This window comes from Capsicum annuum, chromosome 8 (assembly GCF_002878395.1).
Source record: "Capsicum annuum cultivar UCD-10X-F1 chromosome 8, UCD10Xv1.1, whole genome shotgun sequence".
NCBI classification, from domain to species: domain Eukaryota; kingdom Viridiplantae; phylum Streptophyta; class Magnoliopsida; order Solanales; family Solanaceae; genus Capsicum; species Capsicum annuum.
Window position 1 is genome coordinate 33974721 of NC_061118.1, and position 26431 is coordinate 34001151.

The window sequence follows — 26431 nt, forward strand, 5'->3', positions numbered from 1 at the left end:
TGTAAGAAAATCCGTAAATTCTGTATGTGTATAACATGCTTTCGAGACTGTCATGCAGGTTGCTTTCAGCAGACCAATTCGTTGGATTTTGGCCCTTCATGGAGGTGTAGTTCTTCCCTTCATGTATGCTGGAGTTGTAAGGCAAGTTTGGCCTCCTGCCTGCTCCTTTTTCGGTTCAAAAGAAATTCCTTTACTACTACACTCCATATGTGCCTAACAGGTGACTTGAGGTTTCGATACTTTCAACTCTTAGTTTTCTTTTTTTTTTTCCAAAAGGAAAAAAACTAGATATTCTATGATTTATCTCCTTTTCTTGCACGCATCCATCACAGAGAAGGGGAGAGAGACGCTGGGGGTGGGGGTAATAAAGCTAATTCTCTGCTTTATGTTAACTGTCAAGAAACAACAACATTCCCAGTATAAATCTTGCAAGTGGGGCTTGGGGAGGGTGGGGTGTACACAGACCTTACCTTACTTTGTAGGGGTAGAGAAACGTTTTTCAGAACATGGTTTGAAAGAAATGCAAGAGTAAAAGCTACTATACAACTACAAACTCTAATTGACTGAAGTAGAAAAAAATACCATAAACACCTTTTCTCCGCAAAAATATTTGAGCGAGACCAATGTTCGTTTTTTCCATTTTTTTAACTGGTTTTGCAGTTTTTTTTGTCTCTTACTACTGTTTTTCTTTGATTTCGCTACAGTGGAAATGTTTCTCATGGTCTACGCAATACTCCATCAGCTACAGTTAAGGTGTGTAAACAAAATTTTAGACATCTCGCTCCCGCCTATGCTCACCATTTTTTCTACTTAAGTGTTAAGTAGTGGTAGTGGAAGTGGGGGTATGTCACACTTGATCTTTTGGAAGCTCTTCTACTCTTGTCATCATGTTCAAATTTTAGAACCCTGTCATCCTTTAGTTGCATCTACATGTGTTCTCTCTTATTACATTTGAAAATCAAGGGAATTGATATTGTTATATCTTCAAATCTAGATTTATTGAATTTGAGTATGCAAGCAGCATTCAAGTCGTCCTATATTTCAATCTTGTTCCGTGGGTCCCCATTGCCTTGTGGCAGTGCCCAATCATGTTTATCTCAGAAGAGCGTGCTTAATCAATCTTACGGAAGTGCTAAATGAATTTATCTTAGGCAATATTTCTCCGCGGTAATATCCAAAGAGTAGTACTTGGACAACACTATTCAAATAATACTTCCCCAACGTCTATTAATTTGTGTACTACTCCAATACACTATTGAGGCATTATATATTCCTATATTACTCAAAAATAATTTATGTCTAGTCTTGAGTGTTCGGGGAGGATGGTTATCAAGTGTCTTACATTGGTTGAGTGGTTGTGCTATCATATCCAAAGATGATCTTGCACAATTCCATCTCATGAGTTAGCGCTCGAGTTTGAGTTAGGCGCAAACATCATTTTCTTAACAATGAGTTTTTCCCCAACTGTAAATAATTTATTTTTATCATATCAGGAAGAAATATTCACATATCTTACGTGGTTCAAGACTCATATATACATAGTTAATAATTGATTCAATTCAAGTTCCCTTTTCTTTTTCTCTATTTTAAATATTTTATTGTGCACTTTTAAAGGAGAATTTGCTGTACTTACTCTACCCTTGGAAACAAATCTCTGATGAATTGTTTCAACAAAATACTACAGATATTGGATGCAGAAACCTATGCAGATGTAATGCAGGATGCTGGGATTCTTGCTGATGTGGAGGTAATTCTAGTTCTGCATAAACTTCCATTTATACTTACTACGCTTGTTGATGAGCTTTTTGATGTTTAACTATCATCAAATGTCAGCATCGCAAGAAAACAATTACGGAGAACTCAAACAATTTAGCAAGAAGTGTACATGGACATATTGTAATGAAGAGTGATTTGCTTGATGAGGTAACAGATGAAGTTTCAGATTTTTCCTATTCAAATGTCAGACAAAACAGTATTTAAGCATTTTCCTGAATGCTTAGGTCGTGAATCTTGTTGAGGCACCACTCCCCGTACTTGGAAAATTCGATGAGTCCTTCTTAGAGCTTCCAAAGGAACTACTTATAATGGTAAAATCTCATATTCTCATGAACTTTAATTGTTTTGTTGCTGTCTTCATTTGTGATATTATAAGGATTGAGCAAAAAAATACTATCGTCTCTGGTGAAGGAAATAAGCATGGATATTCTACTTGTTGACTATAACCTTTTAACTCATCTCGTTCTCAGAATCAGAAATTTAGATGTTACAGTTCTGGGAGATATGTAATGCTTCTGGTACTGTAGGCTTTTAAATGCTATAAGAGCTTCTTTTAGGATATGTATTTGTGTCAACTTCCTTTTCTTTACCAAAATGATATCTATTTAATTCTCTTTCTTTCTTACTTTTATCCAAAAACCAATTTCTTAATTCCTATATGACTGCTTACTATTGCAATACGTAGAGGAATATAAATGGACTTTCGTGGATCCATGCATATCGGTTATCATTGGTGACTGTCAAGCATGGCCTTGACTGCAGGGTCGTTGAAGGGTGCTGGTTTAAGAATGATGTTCTCTTTGTCATTTTCCTTACCATTGCATATTATTACTTTTAAGTATTTCCGAAGCTCTTTATTATGTCAGAGTTAGTAAAAACCTTTCTTTTCTTTTTTTTTTGCATTGTGCAGGTGATGCAGAAGCATCAAAAATACTTTGCCATGACTGATGAGAATGGGAAACTTTTGCCTTACTTTGTCACTGTGAGATCCTAACTATGTTGTATCTGTGGCAAACTGTGACCTGCTTAGCTTAAAGTGAGACATTAACTTGTAACTGGTAACTTGTTATGGATTTAACTTTTCAGGTTGCGAATGGATCAATTGATGACAGGATAGTTAGGAAAGGAAATGAAGCTGTGCTAAGGTTATTATCCTTTAGTTAGGTTCTTTCCTTCAATATTTCTGAAGTTTTGGATTGAGGTGCTACTTGCACTTTTTATATTCTACTTGATCCTTTATCAGCTTACTTTATGGATAACTGGTATATGCTTAAAGATATGAACTGCATACACATTGCAGAGCTCGATTTGAAGATGCAAAATTTTTCTATGAGATGGACACCAATAGAAAATTTTCTGAATTCCGTACTCAACTGAAAGGGATTCTTTTCCATGTAAGTCTTAGAATTCCATCTTGACTTTCGCCTTTTCCTCCTGTTGCGGTTTGATGCTTCAAATTTCTAATATACTTTAGCTTTCACTGGCCTTTCTAATTGGGGAATTTTTATTTACAGTAAATTTAGTTAATCCATATTCTGTGCATGAGTCTTATGCAATTGATAGTTATTAAATCTGAAATTAGTCATTTTGATGTACATACCAGCACTTTGTTTGCATAATCGATGAAATCTCACTTTCACTTAAAATATATCAATTATGAAATTGTAATGATATCGTATATTTGACTAGTGTCAAGCTAAATTTCTATAAATGGACCTTGATCCTCACTCAACCCCAAAAGCTAGCTCTAGAGGTGAAAACTGCCTAAGTCATATATAGAGACCACCCATTCCATATTGGCTGATGCAGGACTCTTCAACAAGTCCTCTGCATGCCCAGGATTGAACATCTGAACATCTGGAACATGGACAAAAAACTTTGGTGGCCCAACCTCGGGAAACCAAGAATTCAGATGCGTCCTTCTCTGATACCATGCAAAGAAATGAACCTTTGACCTAACTCAATCGATAAAGCTAGCTCAAGAGGTGAAGAGCGAGGATTGCCTAAACCATACAAAGAGATCACCTATGCTGTAAGAGCCCAATGTGAGACTCTTCTACAAAAATGATAATTTCGCTGATTCTTGCAATATGTTAGTTCTGAATCCTTATTTTCAGCTGATCTTTAGTAGTTTTCACTAAAGATAGTGCCTATACTCAGGAGAAGCTTGGGACTATGCTAGATAAGATGACACGAGTTCAGAATTTGGCTGGTGAAGTTGGGTTGTCTTTTGGAATAAGTGAAGGCAAACTCAAAGTCATCCAAGATGCGGCCTCATTAGCCATGGCGGATCTTGCAACTGCAGTTGTTGCAGAGTTTACTTCTCTCTCAGGGACAATGGCACGCCACTATGCACTTAGAGATGGCTATTCAAAGGAGGTAGTGAGAGCCAATTTTCTTTAAGGATCCTTTTATGATTAGTTTCCTCATTCCTGTTGAATTGATCCTAAATTTTGTTTTTGATTATCTTCTAATTGTATTTGTTAACTAATTGTATGCGTATTTTGTTTATTCTAAATTTTCATTCCCTTATTTCTGGTCTTTAATTTAATTGCTTTACTAGCACTACTGCAAAAGAAGCGTCTTCCAAAGCACTGAACAGATGAGGTTAAGGCTGATCTTTGTTTCTTATAGCAGGAGTGGTTCTCTTGGAGTTTAGCCTTCACTAATATTGAATTCCGAGGGAATCAATGTTTAACTAGTTTTTTAGCCGGCAATAATCAACATCAGAAGAGCTTTATTTCAAAGAGATGGGAAATTTTGTAGCAAATATGTTAAGAGTGTTATGAGAGTTCTTTGTTCTATCCTTTTGTTTTGAATACAACAAGAGCTCCTTTTAAATTGGAAGAAGAGTACAGAAAAGAGGACCTGGTGTTCACAGGCTAGAAAAAATTAATTAGGGGCATGGTGATTTGTGTGAACTCCACTTTTGCTGAAGATCAACAACAACATACTCAGTGTATTCCCACAAAGTGGGGTCTGGGGAGGCTAAAGTGTACGCAGTCCATACCACTGCCTCAGATGAAGTAGAGAGACAGTTTCTGATAGACCGCTGGTTCAGGACTGATAGCAATATAAAAAACAAAAAAACATAAAAGCACACAACAAAATGGGATAACACACTGCTAGATAATAAAGAAAGTTTTGCTGAAGATCAGTCTAGTGAATATTTTGAAAGAGGCCTATAGCCTTGCACCACATACTTTGTCAAATCACGTGTACAAGCTTGGTGCAGAATATTGTTGAATGACTTTTGAATAGATCACTCAGATACTTTGTTGTACCAATATATTATAATTGCGTACCAATCATACTCTTGCCTGCTATTTCAATGAATTGCCTGCTATTTAAATTTATTGAAGCAAAGGTTCACTATTTCAAATAACTGCGAGATATTTTATTTTGTATGCAGATTCTCACTTTTGATTAATAAGAAATTTTGGTTTCACCCTTTTTTGATTTATCTCAATGTATTGGTGTTCTTTTCATGTTATCTGACTACATTAAAAGTTTTCCTGTAATGCGCTTTTACAGATTGCAGAGGCTTTGTTTGAGATCTCACTTCCTCGATTTTCTGGAGATATGCTCCCAAAAACTGAAGTTGGGACTATTTTAGCAATTACTGACAGGTGTGAATAATGTTGGTTACCTTCAGTTTAGGTTTTTCCAGATGGTCATTAGGATTATGGATAAGTACGTTTCATGTCATTGCGTGTCACATGAACTGCTTCAAGTGGTCTAAACAAAATATGGGACATCTTTTGTATTGCAGATAGTTTTCGAGACTGAGATTTGTGTGAATGAATTTGTATTTGAGACATGGCATGTGTTTTGCATTAGCTAAGGGAGAATTTGTAAATGCACTAAAAAGTGGTGTACTTGTAATGATCTTCGGATTGGTAGTCTGTAATCTACTAAACCTGTTTAGCCTTAGCTCAATTTCATGTCAGGGCTTGCCTCTAATTGGCTGTTCTTAGAAATTATCCACCACTAATAGTGCATGCAAAAGATGCTTTATATTGCAGTGTTTTTACATGCTTTAACTCCCAAATGCATGCACTTCTTATCCTAGTGATACAATGATGAATGTGTTCTCTTGAATTTCATTCTTCTGACTTTGCAGTTCCAATTTTTTGTCGTCTCTCATATAATGCTATTTCTACTGCAGGCTGGATAGCATTGTTGGCTTATTTGCTGCTGGCTGTCAGCCAAGATCAAGTAATGATCCATTTGGCCTGCGGCGGATCTCTTATGGTCTTGTATGTCTCAATCTTGAACAGCCTGGTTCATTTGAAGAATTTTAGAAGTAACACTTGCTTTTGTTTTTCATAGGTGCAACTCTTGGTTGAAATTGACAGAAATGTGGACTTAAGACAGGCTTTAGAACTTGCTGCTGCTGTGCAACCCATTGAAGTAGATGTCAGAACAATCAATGATGTAAGATTGCCGCCCCATTTGCTTAGTTAGTTTAAAGGATTACAGAAGTATTGACTCGATTCTGTCTCTGTTGGTCTGGGTTATATTGAAGGGAAGTATGCCCCCTTGCAGTTGCCTGTTCATTATACCTTTCGAAATAAAGGATAAAATCCACCAACCGCAGTACGTTCTGTATGATGGATAATTTAATATGATGTATACCTACTCCCTCTGTTCCGTATTACTTGTCACATTTCCCTTTTAAACACGTCCTTTAAGAAATAAAAAAATAAGTAGTGTATTTTTACTAATTTACCCTTTAACTCTTTTCCGTTAATACACACTCTATTTATGAGCCTTATCCATTAAGACCAAGTGTGCCTCAAAATAATGAACTCACTTTAATGAGGTATTTAGATCAGTTAAGCAAAAGTTACTTCACTAGCACGGAATATATATAAATAGACACCGTAAACTCATTTGGTAACTCCACTTTAAGATAACTGTTTTTGCTAAATTGGATTTTTAAATGCAGTTATAATCCTTTTTTTCCAAAATCTTTTCAAACTGTTAGTTTTGAAAAATTTCAATGTGAAATATTCTTGGAGCCAAGCATTTCTACATGAATATGTCAAATGATTAGTGTTTAATTCTTTAACAGCTACTTCGACTTCATTTTTTTTGGGGGGGTGGGGGTGGGGAGTGGGGGGTGGGGGGTGGGGATTATGCAATTTAATTTTTTAGCAGCCACCTCAACCTCTTTTTTTTTTTTTGGATCTTCAATTATCGGATAATCAGTTTTTAATTCTTTCTCCATCTTTTTCAGAAAATATATTCATGGTATTTCCTTTAATAATAGTTCTTATAGATGTAGTTCCCTTTTTTGACTCAATGAGTACAGGAATAAGGCTAACAATAACTTCTTTGAACTATTCAAATTTACAAGATTCATGCATTGTGATTAATTGGTCACTTTAAAAAACAATTAATTTAGTGGCAATATGAGAAGGAATAAATTAATTCCATCTTGGTTTTGTAAATTGAAAAATATTTATATATATTTTTTTGAGAAAGTAAATTGAGAAGTATTTTGGGACACATATTTTTTAGTAATGTTGGCAGGTAATATGGGACAGAGGGAGTAGTAATACTAAGTTAATGTAGGTGAACTCTAGCTATAAATTGGTAGTCTTTCGTCCTTTGCGCAATGCATGCAGCTGTCCTCTTCTTATATCTCATTCTCGCAACTTCAGCAGTCATAATATGACATGATATTCTTTTTCTTTTGTCCATTGCGCGATGCATGCAGCTGTCCTCTTCTTATATCTCATTCTCGCAACTTCAGCAGTCATAATATGACATGATATTCTTTTTCTTTTGTCCATTTAAGGTACATCAATTTGTAACACGCAGACTAGAACAATTCCTGGTATGTTCCGTTTTCATGCACGCTATTACTCCACTGTTGTAATTTTTTTCCGCTGGTTTTTGTTTTCCCTTCTTTCCTTAGTCAGTAATCCTTTTAAATATGTCTTTGGTTTCTCTGAACTTGGTATTGATTTTGCCTCTTTTAGGCTCCATATTTTTATCATCTTAGTGTATAAACTATTTCTAGGTTTCCTTTTGTTCAGCATTTGAAGACCGTGGAATGATTTTGATCTCTTCAATAAATCCTTTTTATCATTATCCTTGTGAAAAGGATTATGGTCTTTTGCTTACTGACAGTGTTTAGGACCATTCTATTACTACCTCCTCCTCCCTCCAAAAGGAAAGAAAGGAAATAAAAGAACTCTCCTAAGACAAATGATGCTATATTAATCGGATACATGTCTGCTGCATTTTAATTACAGATGGACAAAGGTATAAACCCAGAGGTCGTTAGGTCTGTTCTTTCTGAGCGTTCAAGACGACCTGGTTTGGCTACTAAGTCGGTGTACAAAGTAAGTACTATCAGTTTCCTTTCTTGCGCACTCACTTACTTGTTATTATGCTTTGCTGATACTTTTGCCACTTTCATGTCTTAAGAGGCAGTACCTTTTGGATTCCATATGGCAATTCAAAAATTTTCTTTTAAAATTTTTATCAACAAAAGTCAGAATGCCTTATACCCAAGCGGCACACAGCTTATGAGTGCCCTATGGAGAGTCCTCTTCTTTTCATATTCTGTAATGCATGTTGAGGATCATTGCCCCACTTAAAATATAAAAGGTAGGGACACTCGTAAATGCACTAGTGAGTGTTTTCTCTTGAAAGCTCTTTATTGCTTTCTCCCTATGTAGTCCACATAACTTCTCGAATGGAATGTCCTGAAAAATTGGATGCATTAGAGATACACCTGAGTGTCCAGGAGTTTGATGTGTCCTTGATGTATCTTCCATTTGCTATTACTCCACTAAATGTTCAATTGTTGTCTCCTTTGAAATGACAACCCCGTTTCCCGCTACTCTCCACTATCATAAAAAGTTACTCTTTAATTTTATAAGAACTTATTCTTTGTACTACCCCATTGCATCATAGTTTGACTTTGAATGCAAACTTTATAATTTTGAGCATGTTCTGTAGTACAATAATTTTTGAAAAACATGTTCATTAGGATTCTGTCACTAAGTATCCTGGAAACCTAATAATGGTAGAAGTACTGTTGTGTATTTTTCATTGTTCCTGTGTAGTTATAAATACTTAGATTTATCTGAAAGAGTTTATGCATATCTTCAATCTGGAGTTTGATACGTTGTGTTAGAAGTCAATGATTACAATAAGGAGGCAAGATGATATCTCGAGTTATATCCTTGACCCTGGACACAGATAGGCGCTTGAGCAGTGCTGCATCGGGAGGAGGTTGTATTATTTTTAACTCTCTTTTCGGAAGTTTTCTCTATGTGCTCGTGGTCAAAGCTACCTTTTCAGCTGAACCCGACTATAAACAACTACTATGCTTCAGTGCCAAGCAAGTTACTGAATTCGAGTATAGTGTTCAATGAATTATAACTCTTCATCTAGAACTATAAATTACAGCTCAAGAACTTTGGGCTTCAATTCTCCAAATTTGTGGCCAAGTGTTAGGAATCTTTTTAGTTGCTTCTTCTTTTGATAAGTAAAATGTCCTGTATTGTGTCTTATGTTGAATACATATGGTTGGTTTTGGAGTGTAGCAATGGGCTAGTTTGTATAGATGTATTTATTCAAATTCATTGTGATGTTTTGGACTGTGTGATTGAATATTTATTGCCATCATTTGTAGCTGGAGTCCTTGTCCAAAGGGGAGCTTTTGCCTAAGGTTGTTGAAGCATATTCACGTCCAACAAGAATTGTTCGCGGGAAGGATGCCGATGTTGATGCAGAGGTGCTTCTTATTCTGTACTCAGCGAATTTCCTTCTGTAACATAAATCTTCTCTGTGCTTATACTCCACTATAAGAGGTTTTGAACATATTCTGTCCCATTGAGTTTCCTTTATAGAATAGCTGTGCATGTAAGTAGTACCTGTAACACAATTGCATTCTTGATACAAAGGGCATTTTGGTGTTATCTAGAAGCTTTTCTCTGTGACACAACTACCAATAATTTGTTTCAAATTGCTCTGCTAAATTGGTAATACAATTGTTAATTTGTCAACCTCCATGGACATCTTACATACTGTAGCATTGGTTTCTCTTCTTAGTCAAGAATCACAACTCTTCCTACGATTGGTGATTAGTTGGTAAAGTGTTGAGCATAAATTGTTTTTTTTTGGATCATCTCTATGAACACTCAATTCTGCAACATCAATGATTTAGTTGGCTGCCTATTAGCATTTTTTGTTCTTATATAGTAAAAACATATTTTTATTATAAAATTAGGTGGATGATCAAGCTTTTGAAACAAATGAAGAGAAAGCTTTGTGGAGCACGTTCTTGTCATTAAGAAGTAAAATTCATACAGGTATAGTCTCACCTCCAGATGAATAACCTTTCCTAATATATTCAGATAAATGTAGTTGTCTGTCTGTTCCATTGATGTTAAATTATAAATATATTCAACTTATTTTGCTCCTTGTTATTGGTGGGTTGGGTTTTTCACCAAAAGACTTGCAACTGAGCATGCATGTGTGACTGTTCATCTGCAGACATGGAAGTTGATGATTTTGTTGAAGCATCATCAGTACTTGTAGAACCGCTAGAGGATTTTTTTAACGAGGTCTTTGTAATGGTGGTAAGTTCTTCTGATTTCATTTTCTTACATATGAGAACTGTAAAGCATTAACCAGATAATCTTAATTTGTGCACATCCAATAGAGTATAGGTTTATACCTGATGAAGTGTTTGAGTTATTTTTCTTTTTTAGTTTAGTAATTTTATTTCTGAAATTCAGTTATTTAAGTTGATATAAAATAGGATTTATTAGTCCTAGTTGAAGGTAGAATAGGATTTTATTAGTTTCCTAGTTAGAAATAGAATAGGAGTATTTTTGTCTATTTATATTCTCAGATGTGGATGAATAAACAAGCAAAATATTTTCTATCCTCAAACGTTTTCTTTTTCTCTGTGTTCCGTAGAACAACAATTGGTATCAAGAGTCAATTTCTTGAGGGATCTGTGAGAGAGAAGACCCCCAAAAATAACCTTGCGTAAAAGTCAATATTGTTATGGCTTCCAACAATTTTTCAATTCCTTCACCCCCAATTTTTTCTGGTGAGAATTATCCAATTTGGGCTATCAAGATGAGAACATACTTGCGAGCATATGATCTGTGGCAAGTGGTAGAGGTTGGAGGAGAGGTAAATCCTTTGCCAGATAATCCAACTATGGCGCAAATTAAGAATCACAGAGAAAAGGTTGCAAAAAACTTTAAAGCTCTCTCTTGCATACAATCAACACTTTCGGAAGTAATTTTCGTTAGAGTTATGGCGAGTGAGACCACAAAGGAGGTTTGAGACAAGTTGAAAGAAGAATTTCACAGAAGTGACAAGATTAGGCAAATAAAAGTGATAAATCTGAGAAAAGAGTTTGAAATTCTCAGAATGAATGATTCAGAAACTATTGAAGAATTCTCCAACAAGTTGATGAACGTTGTAAACCAAATCAGACTTATGGGAGAAGAGCTCACAGATTCAAGAATCATGGAAAAGGTTCTTCTAAGTTTGCCGGAAAGATTTGAAGCAAAGATCTCCTCACTCGAAGATTCGAAGGATCTCATAAAACTGTCACCTTCAGAACTTGTACATGCTCTTCAAGCTCAAGAGAAAAGAAGATCCTTGAGGCTAGAAGAAGCTACTGAAATTGCTCTTCAAGCCAAGTTCAAAGGGAAGATGCAAATGCAAGAGGAAGGTAATATCCCTGAAACTTCTACTAATTCTAGTAGAAATAATCAAGGCGATTCTCGCAATGGAGTCAAGAAGAGAGAAAACTTTCTTCCATGCAAGTACTGCAGAAAAACCAATCATAAAGAGGATGATTGTTGGTTTAAGGGGAAGGAACCACCTCTCCAGTGTAGATATTGCAATAAGCTTGGTCATATTGATAGGTTTTGCACAGGTATTGATAGGTATTGCAATAAGGAGGAGTGTTGAAGTATTGAGTTATTTGCTGTTATTTTTCTTTTTTAGTTTAGTAATTTTATTTCTGAAATTCAGTTATTTAAGTTGATATAGAATATGATTTATTAGTATCCTAGTTGAAGGTAGAATAGGATTTTATTAGTTTCCTAGTTAGAAATAGAATAGGAATATTTTTGTCTATTTATATTCTCAGATGTCTTGGTGCTTGCATCAATCTGCTTTTTCTTTTCTAATTCAATTTCTCTCTCAATCTAAAAGAATAGTAGTTTGTCTTATAATGTCAAAAACTAGAACTACCCAAAATTATAAATACCTGTTCCTCCAAGTTATTTCTTCATTTCAGTTCTTGAAGAAACTTCATGACCATAATAGATAGCTGCCCTACAGTTTTTCATGTCATGTTATGCCTCCTATCTCGTGCTGTATTATTGATTTTGTTCTAAAAGCTTAGACATCTCCACTGCATATTGTCAATACACCAGTTGCAGTCAGACATTGTTCTGTTTTGGCTTAGACATGTTCATTGCATATTCCTACACCAGTTGACAATTACGTAATTTTGTTTCTGAATAATTCAAAAAAAAATCTGATAGGTTTGGTTCCCAACATCATATTTGAAGCCAAGTATAACTAAGGTTTTGGATTTAGTTGGAAATGTTCTTAGTTCCAGTACCAGCACTCTCTCAATACATCTACGACGACTATTACTACGCCTCAATCCCCATAAAAAGATAGTTTTGATACTTTCCTGCACTGTAGATTAGCTGTTAGGGAATTGTACGGTGCGGCTTGTTTCTTAACTATAATACAGAGCTTTTTCCTACCACACGTGTATGTTCTCTCATATGGTTTTCAATAATGTGTACATTTCTCACACTTTGGAAAGCAATAATGTATTTTATGATGAACCAAAGTAGCAAAATCTACACCTGATTCTCGTGCATATTTGTGCCTCCTATTCTTATGTTAATTGTGCTTTTATGCATACTGCAGGATGACGAACGGGTCAGAACAAACCGGCTTGCACTGCTGAAGAAAATAGCAGAGTTGCCAAGGGGAATAGTCGATCTCTCAGTTTTACCGGGATTTTGAAGTAACAACGAAGAACAAGTAGCAAATAGTCATTTTTTTTCGCGGAGGCAGCTAGGAAAAGGGATACGACGACAACAGAGCCAAGTAGAGAGGAGAGACTATTTACACAGATCTCATAACAATGTCACAATTTTTGACTGTTGTACTAGTATGTGACAAGTGAATTCATCGCTTGTATGTTCACTTTGCCTGAGGAATGTATTATTCTGGTTCAAGTTATTCAAATAAAAGTTCATTTGGGTAATCAAGTAAAAAGCAATAAATATTCAGATTTGTTAAAATTTGATAGTCCATTAAATTAAAATTTTAAAATATGTGAAAAGATCTTTGGGAAAACTTAGATTTGCACAAAATAATGTGTTTTATTGCCAGAGTAATCGGTACTCCCTTCGTTCTTAATACATGTCACCATTATTATTTTCATTTTCCTTAAAGAAAAACACCTACTACATGCTAAATTGAATAAATTACTTTTTATTTAATATTTATTTTTTTATGACAAAATAAAGTTTGAGATCATTAGGTTAACGGTTTTTCCACGTTGATGGGAGGGTAGCCTTGTTGGATTGTTTAATCTCTTTTTTTTTTTTTTTTTTTTTTTTTCTATTCATATTTATAGTTCACTCACGTTTAAGACACTACTAAAATGACTTTTTAGGTAAAATGCATAAAATTTATTTTTTATTTTAATGTTATAAATGTTGGAACTTTAATGCCAAATTTAAGCTTAATCACATTTTGTATAAAGAAGGAAATCTTCTAATGATGAAGACATATATTGATATAATATTTTGTCATATAATGTATTAAAATATTATCAAATAAATCTCTAAGATCTATTATTGGTAATTTTGAGCGATTCCATTTCTACAAAAATGGTTAATTGTTACATTACTATAAATGGATAATTTTACAAAAAAACATACTGCTATAAAGACGATTATTTTATATTGTAAAAAGTTATTATAGAGAGGTAAATGTTACATATAAAAATAGTTAGTTGTTATAATAAAATAATGTTTTAGAAAAACGTTGTTATTGAAAGATGTGAGTGTACATTATAATGGACTGGGGATTATATCAGATTTGAAATCTAAAAGGTTTAGGATAAGCAGGATCATAACTGAAAATTTGAAATACAAGTTCAATGCGATAACTCATGAGGCTAATGTGGAGGGGAGAAGTAGTTTGAAGTACCTTGGGTCTAGGGTTGTGTAAAGATTGATTTAGCCAAAAAAAAAATCGAACCAGTAAAATGTTATTGGTTTATCTATATTAGGTAATTAAGTTCGACTTAACGATTTTACAATTTTTTTTAATTGGGCTATCAATTCGATTTTAATTTTAAGATTTTAGTTAATAGTCAATAACCCAATAAGATTATATCAAAATTATCTTTTTATCCTTGATTATAAATAGTGGCTTTAGATTTTAAATATATATTCTATCGTTTTTTGGATTATATAATTATTGTCTTAGCGTTGTTGTTTCCTTTCTAAAGTTGTCTGTCCGTGCAAACTATGAAATGGTCTTTTTTCTTTTTGAGAGATTATTATCATTACCACTATATTTAAATGTGCTACTTAACTAGAAAAAATAAGTCTTTTTCAGTAATCACATAAATTTAAAAAATAAGTCTATTTTAGTAATAATATACTTGAATTTGCTTATGCTTGTAAGTTGTGTAGATTTTTATGTATGAAGGTAGTGAATGAAAATAAGAGAACATAAAGAAATTATTGGAGCATTTTTTTTGCCGGTTAAACTAAAAATCGAACTGTTAATGATCAAAATTGATTAATCAAAAATCGACAACGAATATCTTATTCGTTTAGTTATCGATTTTGCATGTTTATAATCTGAAAATCGATAAATCGAATTGGTAATATACAAAATCAAATTGAACCAATCGATGCGCACCGCTACTTGGGTCTATTATCCAGGGTGATAAAGAAATTGAAGAGGATGTCACTCACCATATTAGTACAGAGTGGATGAAATAGAGTCTCGAATCTGAAATGTTGTGTGATGAAAAGGTGCCTACTAAACTTAAGGCAAGTTTTACCGAGTGCCGGTTAGACCAGATGTTGTATGAGTCAGAGTGATGGTTAGTCAAGAACTTTCACATCCAAAAGATGAAGATAACGGAAATAAGGATACTACGATACATATATGGATTGAAATATGTCTAGAAATGAAGATATACAAGACAAGGTAGGAGTGACTTTGATGAAAGACAAGATGAGGCTAACAGGATTGGGATGATTCTGACATGTGATGAAGAGATGCACATATGCACGTGAAAAAAAAAAAGAAAAATACAATCTTTTTGAAACAGCCTAAAAAAAACCAAACAAATTAAAATGGAGTACTATATTTATTTTTAAAGAAATCCATGTAATTAGCAATTTGCTAACGGGATTACTCAAGATAAATATTTGGATTTGTTAATTTGATATTCATAATTATATGATTAATACTCACTTTATTTTAAAATAGTTGGTCCTTATTGACTTACACTATTTTTAAGAAAATATTAATTATGTGTTTATTTTATTAAATTAACCTTATTAATTATGTTTTGAAAGTATAAATGTGGGTATACACACTTTATTGTAGTCATTTAATAATTGGGATAATCTTAAAAGTATAATCTTTTAATTTTATAAATAAGATAATTAAATTGAAACAAATATTTTTTTTTTAGTAAAATAATCAACCATTTTAAAATGGAGGGAGTATATGAAAAGACTTTGGGAAAACTTAGATTTGCTCAAAATAATGTGTTCTGTAACGAGAATCAAAGTTTCTTGGACATAAATCTACATTAAATGGTATGTCTGTACATATTAATTAATGTGAGATATCATCGGACAAAAGATGCGTTAGGATATTACTCCCTCTATTTTTTTTGTAAGTATTTCTTTTGATTTGTAATTTTATTTTTAAATAAATATATATTTAATTTATTAAGGATATTTTGATCATAATCTTTTTAATATATTCTTTAATTTAAATATAGTAATCAATGTAAAATTATCATTTAATTAGGAGCTAAAGTTATTTTTAATTTTTCAAAAGTGAGTAATTTATTAAAAAGTGTGCCCAAAGAAAAAAAAATCCACATTGTATTTGAACATGAGAACATTCACATGTAAAAATTATAATGTCTTCAAGAAAGTTTTTTCACGTAAAAATTATATTTTCTTAGTATTAGTTGAACACTTATCATTTTACAAAGTGTTTAAGAAATCATTAATGATATGGTCAATTTCACTGCTATGCCTTTTATCTATATTAATGGATATAAAGATATTTATTTTAACTTTTAAATAGTATATTAATTGTAGGGTCAAAATTAATTTTTTTTAATTAATTCTATCTTGACTTAGGAAGTGATAATTAATTTGGGACATTTGTTTTTAGTAAAGTGACCAACTAATATTGAATAGAGGGAGTAATGTCTTTTGTGTTGCTTTCTCCGTTCACTTTTACTTTACATTTTGACTTGAAACATTCATTAATAAAAAAAATTATTTACATGACTATTTACCATAATTTTTTCATTAATTGATGTTTACTATTGTGTCTTAAAATTAGTTTGGAGAATAAACAATTAACGCTAAAGATAAAATAGAAAAAAAAAACTGCCTTTTTGTAATATGTCAAAAATAACAAGTAAAAATAGAAATTTAATTAGAAAAGTGACAAGTAAAAACAAACAGAAAAAATATGTTTTTATCTTGCTATATTTACTGTTGAATTGTGTATTGTAACTGCTCATTAGAGGCGAATCAAAGGTAAGGCTAGTAAAGCGTTTGCTTAAGCCTCCAAAATTTTGAGGCATCAAAAATTTTAATAGTAAATTTTATGATTTTCAACTTAACTTGAAATTTATTTTAAGAAGATTGTGAAATACATCTAAAAACAAGAAATAATAAAGAAAGAAAAAATTATTTAATTTTTACCAAAAATTATTTTAGAGCTTTAAATTAAACAACTCAAATTTCATGTTAATAAATAAAGTTTTAATAACAACATTTAAGTTAATATAGTGCAAATAAGTGACTAATATTTTATTCACTAGAATTAATCCTTACTTTTATTAATAATCGTATTAAAATGTGAAGTTAAATGGTATGCTTCTTTTAAAAATATTACATAAAAACCAATTAATAATCAAGAATAAAAAATAAGATACTTTTAAATTTTTACAGCATTATTTTTGTATATATATATATATATTTAAGATCTTTTATTAAAATTTGATTTTAGATCACTAATTTTATTGAGACAGCCCTGCTAATTCCGAGTGATTTAAATAGATTAAAAAGATTAAATTTGTAATTAATCCTCTACAATCTTTATCGTGCATCTATAGTACTGGTTCTTCCCCACAGAATCTGGTCAATCATTTGAGTGTCTGAACATACTCCCTCCGTTTCATTTTACTTGACCCTTATTAACTTGGCACATTCCTTAAGAAATTATTTAACAGAGATTTATTTTACTAAAATAATCCTATTAATTATGCATTGAAAATATGAATTTGAGTAAATACACTTTGTTTAATCATTTAATGTTGAAGATAATATTGAAAGAATATAATAAAATCCTCTTGATTTTATCAAAGAAACAACTAAATTGAAACAAAAAATTTTAAAAATGAAATGGAGAGAGTATGCGATTTATTGGAATTAGGCAGTAATTTGAAGGACTGACTAGCACTAATCTTATACTTTAGGACCAAACTGACACAATTCATATACTCCGAAAACTTTACTGCAACTTGCCTTGCATTCAGGACCACAAAAGTAATTACTACTCCCTCCGTCCCATTTTATCCGTCCCAAATTTTCTAATTTAATGTGTCATTTTACTTGTTTTTTTTTACTTATCAAGACAAGACAATTTTTTTTTCATATTTACCCTTTGCATTAATTATTTTTTCTTCAAATTAAAATGTAAACATCATTTAATAATAGGGATATTATGGTAAACTAATCATGTTATAATTATTTTTTTAATCATGTGTCATCTCAATTTGAGACGGGTAAAATGGAACGGACGGAGTATAAATATATATTCTTAAAGGAGCAGTCATACTATTCTTTTCACAGAGAAAGCAATAAAAAAAATAATATTAGTATTTCTTCAATTTGTGTAGTCAAATAAAAACGTATTTTTTGGACCTTAGAACATTATGAGCGGCGAGATACTCGTATCGTATTCGCATATTCTCTTGACAGTCTCTCAAATACAACTACCTTCAGACACACAAAAATACTTACTACTATTTACTAGTGTGTGTATATATATATATATATATGGCTCTCACAACGTCATCCATAATGAAATCGACTTGAAATTTCTATTGCATTAATTTTAACCTGATTAATTGAAAAGTCAAAGTGTTTAGTTTTTCCACATTGAAATGTCCGAATAGGAATAACCAAGGTGTGTGTTACATTTAATTATTACAACCTGTTTATAGCATAGGAATAATTGCGGTTCATTTGATTAATTCAATTGTATTCAAGACATGATGAAGAGTGGAGAGGTGTATTGTTATACTACAAATGGGAGTAATGATATACTAGAAAGAGGCAGTAGTAACAGTAGTAGTTTAGGGAATGAGATTGAAGAAATTGAAGAGGATCATTATGTTCCAGCTAGTGAAGTGTTGGAGATCAATAATGATGGAAATAGAGGAGGAGGAGGACTAGCTACAATTAAAGAAGGTCATGAAGTTGAAGGGAGTTTATATTCTTTTGATTTTCATAATAATGGGAATGCTGTTGTCTATGTTGCTGTTGGGAATAGTAGCAGTGGTAATAAGATTAGTAAGGAGTCAAGTATGGATGCTCTTGTTTGGACTCTCAAACATGCTGTGGTGGATCCTTCTAATACCATTGTTTTCCTCATTCATATCTATCCTGAAACTAAGTCAATCCCTACTCCTTGTAAGCTCTTTCTTTTTCCATCTTTGATCATTGAATTTCATTCTCTTTGGTATGTTCACTGGGGGGTGGGTTGACTTTAGCGAAGAACTGAATTTAGGTGATTGATACCGCCGCCAAAGGATGTGGTGCAGTGGATGGGGCTGCTCCTCCCTTAACCAGAGGTGTCGGGTTCAAGCCATGTGTATGGAAAAATCCCTGGTTGGGAGTGCTGCCCCCGAATGGCCCTACCCGGCGGGAATCCGGATTAGCCGGGCTCCAATGTGAATACCGGATACCGGATACCGGATGGGAAACCAAAAAAAAAAAATAGAGTTTAGGTTAAATCCTAGTTTGAGCATATGTTTAGGTTAAATTCTAGTTTGAGCATAGTTACAAAGACGAGATTTGATTAGCTAACGACGGATGGTTCTAAAGGCTAACTTTGAGTATGCACGTCTAGACACTTCAACTCGTCTCCATTATGTCAGATGAACACTGCAACTTCAAAAATGATCACATAGACACCTCCAAAGTTTGTGCGCCACATCAGTGTTGGGTGTCCACGAGACAAAGTGGGGATGAGTTGGAGTGTTTATCTGTTAGTTGAGTCCAAGTTGAAGTGTTACTCGCCAACTAATGCCAAGTTTGAGTATCTGCATACTATGCCGATTCTAACTTACAGGAGTTGCTGCCTCTTATAAATCACAATGCCCAATCAAGCACATGATACTAAACGGGCAGCAATATTTTATATTCTGGAATCTGGATCTGCTTGCGGGCTGCTCATGATTTTTAACATCATTAATTGTCTCTAAAAGTATTAAGAGCTAGCATGAGTTAGTCCGGAATCTCCTGGCTTGTTTCATGCTTGAGGAGCTTGTTTTTGATATGTAATATACCAAGAGTAGTACTTCAACATTAATTGACTAATTGTTACTTGGTGGATGATGGTTACAACAGTGGGGTTGATTCCAGTAGGTCAAGTGAGTGCAGAGCAAAAGGAGAACCACATGGCTCAAGAAAGAGGCAAGAGGCGGCACTTCCTTCAGAAGTTTTTTGATGCATGCTCTGCTACAACGGTACACATTATTAGTGGCTTCTCATTTATCTAGCATATATAGGTGCCTGATAAACAAAAATAGCCTAAGGGGCACTAACCATGTTTGAAAATATGCACAACAGGTTAAAGTCGACACCATACTGATAGAGAGCGACACAGAAGCCAAAGCTATATTGGACCTTATTCCCATCTGCAACATAAGAAGGCTGATCTTGGGCACCTCTAAAGCAAATCTCAAGTATGAAATCTCACTTAAATTTTAGAATGCTTAGTCCCCTCCTAGCTATGTCCTCTCTGAATCTTGGTCTAGCTAGTAAAGTTTCTGCCATGCGACCAAGAGGTCACGGGTTCAAGCCATGGAAACAACCTCTTGCAGAAATGCAGGATAAGGCTGTGTACAATAGACCCTTGTGGTCTAGCCCTTCCCTAGAACCTCCACATAGCGGAAGCTTTAGTGCATTTGGCTGCCCTTTGCCCTTTTGTTAATCTTAATTCGCTCCCCTCTGAAGTAATTCTTTTCTTTATGGGTCTTAAGGAAACTAAAGTCGAAAAAAGGTGGTGGAACAGCGGATCAGATATTACTAAATGCACCTGAATTCTGTGAGGTTAAGATAATATGTGAAGGCAAGGAAATGGTTGAGCTGCAGACGTTTGAATCTCCTTCTCCCCAAGCCACTACTGTTAACAGTCCAAAGCGAATTCAGAGTCACAGCCAAGTTCAAGATCAAGCCCAGAATGGATCCTTCGGATGTGGATGCTTTAAAGCCAGAGTCATGCCTAAAATCTTCAACAATCTGCATTAGCATCAACATCCAAAATTCAAGGCTGGATGTCAATTTCAAGTATAACCCCTAAACCTGGCTATCATATCATACAATAGAATTTGCACGAATGTCCGTAACTATTGTAAATCCTGAAACAATTGATATACACACCATTGATGATATGTTCAAAAAGATGTAAAGTTCTCTCTTTTTCTCTGATTCAATTAACTAGGTATCTATAGATCCTTGTAACTTTTAGTATAGATGGTCACTCTCATGAAATGATATATAGCTGTGCAAGTTAATGATGGCGGCTGAAAAGGAAGGAGCTAAAGGCCAAAATCACTAGAAAGAAACATGGGTGTTTTTCCTTTCCTCAAGAGACAAGCAAATTCTATACATACAGGAGAAGGGAATCCTCTGTGACTTCACAATACATAATGGTTCAAAAAGAATGACATTTGGAACTGTTATAGACGGTGACAACAGGAAAAAATCTTACTTGTATACCACTTGATAGGTAAGAAAAACATGTCTTCCTTATTTCTAGCAATCCCATTTACTATTAAGCACACCTCAAAGGCTCAGCCACCAATGTTAAAGATTCTAGCCAAGCTGGTGTATCATAAACATATGGTATGTGGACAACTAGTGATTTAGTATAGAGTTGGTTTATTTTATTACTTAACCAAGTTGAAATCCACATTATTCATGGGAGTTCAGAGATGCTCCTAGACCTTTGTATAACGGTAAGCAGAAAGCTGTTTCCTTTTAGCTTCCAAAAGAAGCTAATGGCGCTTCTGCATCATGTCACTTGGCAGAAAATGTGGATTTTGTGAGTAAAGTAGAACCATTTGTCTAGAGTATAGAGTTGGTTTATTTAATACTTAACCAAGTTGAAATCCAAATTTTTCACCGGAATTCAGAGATGCTACTGGACATTTGTATAACGGTAAGAAGAAAGTTGTTTCCTTTTAGCTTCCGTAAGAAGCTAACGGCGCTTCTGCATCATGTCATTTGGCCGGAAAATGTGAAATTAGAGGTCTAGCAGACCCAAAAAACACGTTGAGGTCCACACAGAATACTGTCACTTGCCTAAACTACCGGACTTATAATGTGGGGATGGGATACCTTTATATCAGCCATTTGGAGGAAAAACGAAATAGAAAACAATGAGAGTTTTTGAGCAGTGACAAAGGAAAATGAAGCTTAAAAATGAAAGGTAATCCAATGAGTGAGAAGAAATCATACCTCACCGCTTGTTCAATAAAAAATTTTCCCGGCTGCCTCTGCATAAGAGTGCATAGATCTCCTCCAGGGTAGTATTCCGTGACCAAACATGAAAACTTGTCAGTCTCAAAGTGAGTGTAGATAGTTGGAAAGAAAGATGGTCTAGGGACTGTTAGATTTCCCTTTCTGTCTGAGCAGGAAGAAGTTTCTTTAGACTGGGTAGAGATGCTTTATCCATGAGTTCCATAGCAAGTAACACCTAGCTCCAGTCAACTCAGCCAAGTAGACACTTCCGATATATCCACAACCTGACCTCTTTAGCAGTCGTAGGTGGATCAACAAATATGGTGGATTAAGCAAAACTTCAATGAGAGGCCTTAGGCTAAGATACCATTTCAGATCGAACAACTAGGCATTTGCTTTATGGGGATTGTTGATGCTGCTAAAGAATCTGCTGCAAGTGCTCTCATCACTAATATCGGGGCTAGTACTTCCTCTACACAAGCTGCTCTTGCGACTCTCAATGAAATCAGAGTGATCACTTAATTCGGCACTTCCACTAGTTAAGGCTAGACTAATAGCGCCATCACTGGTGTTAACAGAAACTAAACTGTTCTATACGCGATGTTTTTTCCCTTTTTTTTTTTTTTTTTTTGGGTTTGCCATCCGGTGTTCGGTACCCGCATTGGAGTCCGACTAATCCGAATTCGCGCCGGATAGGGCCCCATTCGGAGGATAGCGCTCCCAACAGAGTTTTCTCCATACCCAGGGTCGAACCCTACCTTCAAATTAAGGGCCGAATACTCAAGTGAGCTTCTAGTTCCTTTCCTTTCATTAAAAATTCAGGCACGGACACCTTCACAATAGCAGTGCAGGAGATATTTGCAGTCAGATATCTGCTGTTAGGTGACTGCAACAGGTTTTTGCCTGTTGACTTCACATATTGCCACTCAACTGATAGTTATTATCCCTGAAAGTCACCTTTGATCGGAAAGTGACTTTGTGAGATAATAAATATTAGTTAAGTGATCATCTCAAAAATCTAACGCGGTTTTTGCTCCAATATGTTGGAATATCTATTTCAAGTCAGCCATTCCAATTCCCAGTCACCTGCAGCAAATTTCAAAAATCTTTCAACCGCTCCAATATGTTGGAATATCTATTTCAAGTCAGCCATTCCAATTCCCAGTCACCTGCAGCAAATTTCAAAAATCTTTCCTTTCCTTTTTAAACTTCATGTCAAATCAAAGGATGCCACATAAATTGGGACAGGCGGAATACTACTTACTAGTTTGCTGCGGTAAGGGAAATTAAAATTTAATCTCATGGTGTGATACCAGGCAAGGTGTAGCAACTCTTATATAGTTTAGAAGAAAATCTGAAAAACTAAAGCACATTTGCATGCAGAATGTAAAAAGGATCAATTTTTTAGGACATGTTACATATATAGGATAGGAAACTTAAAAACCTGTAAGATAAAGTAAACAAACAGAACAAAGAAGGTTATTATTCATAATACAGAAAATATGAGAAGAAACAAGAAATTAAAGTGAACAATGACCACTATCAAAGCACTGGGTGTAGCCTGACGCTTCATCGAAAAATTGTTCTATGTATAAAAAAATTGTATGGTGTATATAGTCAAAAGTTACTTTTCATGATACGTGTATATTAAATCTTGAACACCCTTAATAAAATATCTGACTTTACCACAAGTATCAAGTCAGTTCCTGGACGAATAATATGTGCATATTTAATGTAGACAGATCAGTGTATATAAGCAAGGCCGATTAGTTACTTATAAAATATCTTGAAGAATGTTGGATATTTGCACAAATAACTGGTCGGATTCGGGATACATAAATTATACACTTACTATACATGATTATATACATATACCGACTATTTTAAGTTTATACGGTTGACTGAGCAGCTATTCGGGTTAATTCTTCAAATTATATATATAAATAGCCTAGATGCAAAAATCTTATCTTGAAGATGAAGGGGTAAAATTTCAACTGAAGAAAAAGCACCTAAAGGAACCCAGTCTAAGAAAACATATAGTTGAGGGAGCACATTATCCTCCTCCACTATAAAGATAAGCTGTTGAGAGTGACAGACAAATTTTGACCAATGTAATTTGAGATGTCAGTCTTGGGGGTCTATCGGAAACAGCCTTGCTACTTCTTCGGAGGTAGTGGTATGGACTGCGTACATCTTACCCTCCCCAGACCCCACTATGTGGGAATACACTGGATTTGTTGTTGTTTTTGTTGTAATTTGAGATGTTAGAAATTTATTTGTTGATGATATTTGAACAAGATTTCTAACTTTAAGTTAAAATTTTGATTTCAAATCACAAAATTTGCTTAACAGGTAGAACTTTAATTTTTTTATAAGAAATTTAAAACTTGACCTATAAATTTATAGTATTTTGTAACAAAATATTCATAATCTTAAATTTTGTAAAAAGAAAAAGACTCACCCTCGATGTATTTGCATCATGTGGGAGGATTATATTAAAGAATAACTAATTACTACTATTATTGATTTATTGAGATAGCGAATCTTTATAAAATTACGCGTGTTTGAAAATTTATTATAGCATGTACTCGTCATTCGCAAGCATTTGTTTATAAGAGGAATAGGGAAATACATTATAAACATACAGTAATTTAGTTGTGGCTAGAAATTATTTAAGCATACAATATTTTTAAAAGTACCGTAGAAACTTTTGATTATAATTTAGCTTTTTCATGTATTAGTATTCACACTTCATGATATTTACAATTATAATTGAAAAGCTCTCCTACAATGTGCATAGCACAAATAATAATAATCACGATTGATTATATCACAAACCTCCTTGATTAATTTGCAGCTAATTTAACACTGTTTGTAAATCTCTTTTGTCTCTCTAACAAAATTATTCACCAAGTGCAAATATGTCTTCAAATCATGACACGTGGCTACGTTTAATTTGCTAATTAAATCTTTGCTGCTCAACTTAAGCTCCTTCCCCACCTCAGCATACACCCATTGGGTATCTTCCATATACTTTTCAAGCCAGCTTGGCAGTCTTGCCATCGTGGCATCCCCTCGGCTTGCCATGTCATCAATCACGAATCCCGGAACTCTTGTTATTGGATCATCAGAGTTGACTATTCTTAGTACCTTTATACCATTTTTGTCCAACTGGCATCTAAATCTCTTGTTACCAACTCTAGGCCCTCCAAATGACAACACTGTCACCATAGGCAAGTTATTAAATTTTGTTGTTATATCATATGCTGTAAGTATAGCTAAGGCTCCTCCAAGACTATGTCCTGTAATTGTTATACTTAGAGATTCATTACTATAAGTATTGAGAATACTGGTAATTTCTTCTGATATTGTATCTTGTAAGCTTGAATGACCTTCAATCTTTGATGTGTACATGCTCAAGAATCCACTCTGTACCATTGGTTCGTTATTTTCATAAGGTGTCATGTCACCGGGCACGCAAGTCAACGTGGCACGTAAATTTTCAAGCCATTCCGAACAAGTGGCAGTACCTCTATAAGCAATCACAATGTCACGGCGACCGAGCCGGGCAATCTCATCCACGTCATCACATACCGCCACGTAACCAATCCAGCTGGATTGCGGCAGCATCAAGTTGGGGATTCTCTCGATCCACCGTGGCATTTGAACATTACACGTGGCATGCAAGCTTTTTACTACCTTGTACCCACTCTGTCCCAGTCCACAATGCGTCAGCATTGTGCCCTTGGGATACCGACAGGTCGCATACGTGGCTGATGATGTGTCAAAGTCGAAGCAGTCATAGGCCGCTTCTATAAATTCCCCGTACCTTAGGATCTCCTCGCGAAGATCACTGTCTAGAGGATCAAGCAAACCGTCCCAGTTATTGATTCCCTGAAATTCCATCCACCTCTCTCCGAGTCTGGCTTCGCGATCATCAACTACGAGGCACTTATGACCAGAACCGGGGGGACAGGAGTTACTGATTTTGCTGATCCGTCGAGTAGTAGTAGTCAATTTTAGAGTAGTAGAATAGTACGGCCAAGTATTAGGGAGTGCTAGTCCAAAATATTGGTTGGTTAAAAATAGCTGATTTGGGCAGCGCATTATTATGTCGCAATTTGCTGCACAAGTTAGCTAGTTTGTACAATTAATTAGTTGTACATGTTGTATTATATATAATCACATTTTTGCCTAGTTGATGAACTATTCCAAAATTCCCTCCTTTCTCCCAAGCCATATTGACTGGATTTAGTTACAATGACGCAAAATATAGTGTGTGTTTTTGGTGTGAAGTAATAAAATGTATAATTTAACAGCATTAAATTTTAAAAGTGCAATATCTTTAGTGGTAAAAGTTGTTGTAAAGGTTAAATATACTCTCTCTATCTCATTTTATATGTCGTCATTTGAACAGACACGAAATTTAAGAAATAAATGATGACTTCATAAAATTTATAAAATTGTCCCTCTTAAAGTCACTTTAATGTTTACTTTTTAATTGTATTTTCTTATTAAGTGGGACCCAATAAGGAGAAAATAGGAATGATACCATTAAATGGTTGTCGAATAAGGAAAGAAGACATTCTTTT

The 26431-nt window shown here is 34.3% G+C and overlaps 3 protein-coding genes across 4 annotated transcripts in view; 2 read left to right on the top strand and 1 right to left on the bottom strand.

The window, feature by feature from the left end:
* The window catches only part of LOC107845328 (glycine--tRNA ligase, chloroplastic/mitochondrial 2), a 30712-nt gene extending 17649 nt beyond the window's left edge, over positions 1 to 13063 (top strand). Inside the window, exons 19-36 of one of the 2 annotated variants that reach the window (XM_016689592.2) lie at positions 59 to 141; positions 705 to 753; positions 1685 to 1747; positions 1834 to 1923; positions 2001 to 2087; positions 2687 to 2758; positions 2863 to 2921; positions 3077 to 3170; positions 3937 to 4155; positions 5311 to 5405; positions 5945 to 6035; positions 6109 to 6213; positions 7583 to 7621; positions 8043 to 8132; positions 9434 to 9535; positions 10031 to 10112; positions 10297 to 10382; positions 12721 to 13063. In XM_016689592.2, coding sequence (XP_016545078.2) covers positions 59 to 141; positions 705 to 753; positions 1685 to 1747; positions 1834 to 1923; positions 2001 to 2087; positions 2687 to 2758; positions 2863 to 2921; positions 3077 to 3170; positions 3937 to 4155; positions 5311 to 5405; positions 5945 to 6035; positions 6109 to 6213; positions 7583 to 7621; positions 8043 to 8132; positions 9434 to 9535; positions 10031 to 10112; positions 10297 to 10382; positions 12721 to 12819 — 1605 coding nt within the window. In that variant the 3' untranslated portion in view covers positions 12820 to 13063. Of the gene's footprint in view, positions 1 to 58; positions 142 to 704; positions 754 to 1684; positions 1748 to 1833; positions 1924 to 2000; positions 2088 to 2686; positions 2759 to 2862; positions 2922 to 3076; positions 3171 to 3936; positions 4156 to 5310; positions 5406 to 5944; positions 6036 to 6108; positions 6214 to 7582; positions 7622 to 8042; positions 8133 to 8932; positions 9031 to 9433; positions 9536 to 10030; positions 10113 to 10296; positions 10383 to 12720 lie in introns of those variants that run through there. The other variant, XM_016689601.2, reaches the window with a different exon arrangement.
* A 4959-nt stretch (positions 13064 to 18022) lies between these two features.
* Positions 18023 to 20804, top strand: LOC107845322. Its single transcript, XM_016689580.2, has 4 exons — positions 18023 to 18782; positions 19722 to 19840; positions 19944 to 20059; positions 20357 to 20804. The coding sequence occupies exons 1-4, from the start codon at positions 18362 to 18364 to the stop codon at positions 20622 to 20624; spliced, it is 924 nt and encodes a 307-aa protein (XP_016545066.1). The 5' UTR covers positions 18023 to 18361; the 3' UTR covers positions 20625 to 20804.
* A 3897-nt stretch (positions 20805 to 24701) lies between these two features.
* LOC107860688 (phospholipase A(1) DAD1, chloroplastic-like) lies at positions 24702 to 25946 on the bottom strand. The gene has a single exon (XM_016706141.2). The coding sequence runs from the start codon at positions 25944 to 25946 to the stop codon at positions 24702 to 24704; it is 1245 nt and encodes a 414-aa protein (XP_016561627.2).
* Between the last annotated feature and the right edge of the window lie 485 nt (positions 25947 to 26431).

Coding starts and splice junctions, on each gene's coding strand:
- LOC107845322 (XM_016689580.2), top strand. CDS start 18,362: ATGATGAAGAGTGGAGAGGTGTATTGTTATACTACAAATGGGAGTAAT. Junction 18,783..19,721: donor TAAGTCAATCCCTACTCCTT/GTAAGCTCTTTC, acceptor TGGTTACAACAG/TGGGGTTGATTCCAGTAGGT. Junction 20,060..20,356: donor ACCTCTAAAGCAAATCTCAA/GTATGAAATCTC, acceptor ATGGGTCTTAAG/GAAACTAAAGTCGAAAAAAG.
- LOC107860688 (XM_016706141.2), bottom strand. CDS start 25,946: ATGCGCTGCCCAAATCAGCTATTTTTAACCAACCAATATTTTGGACTA.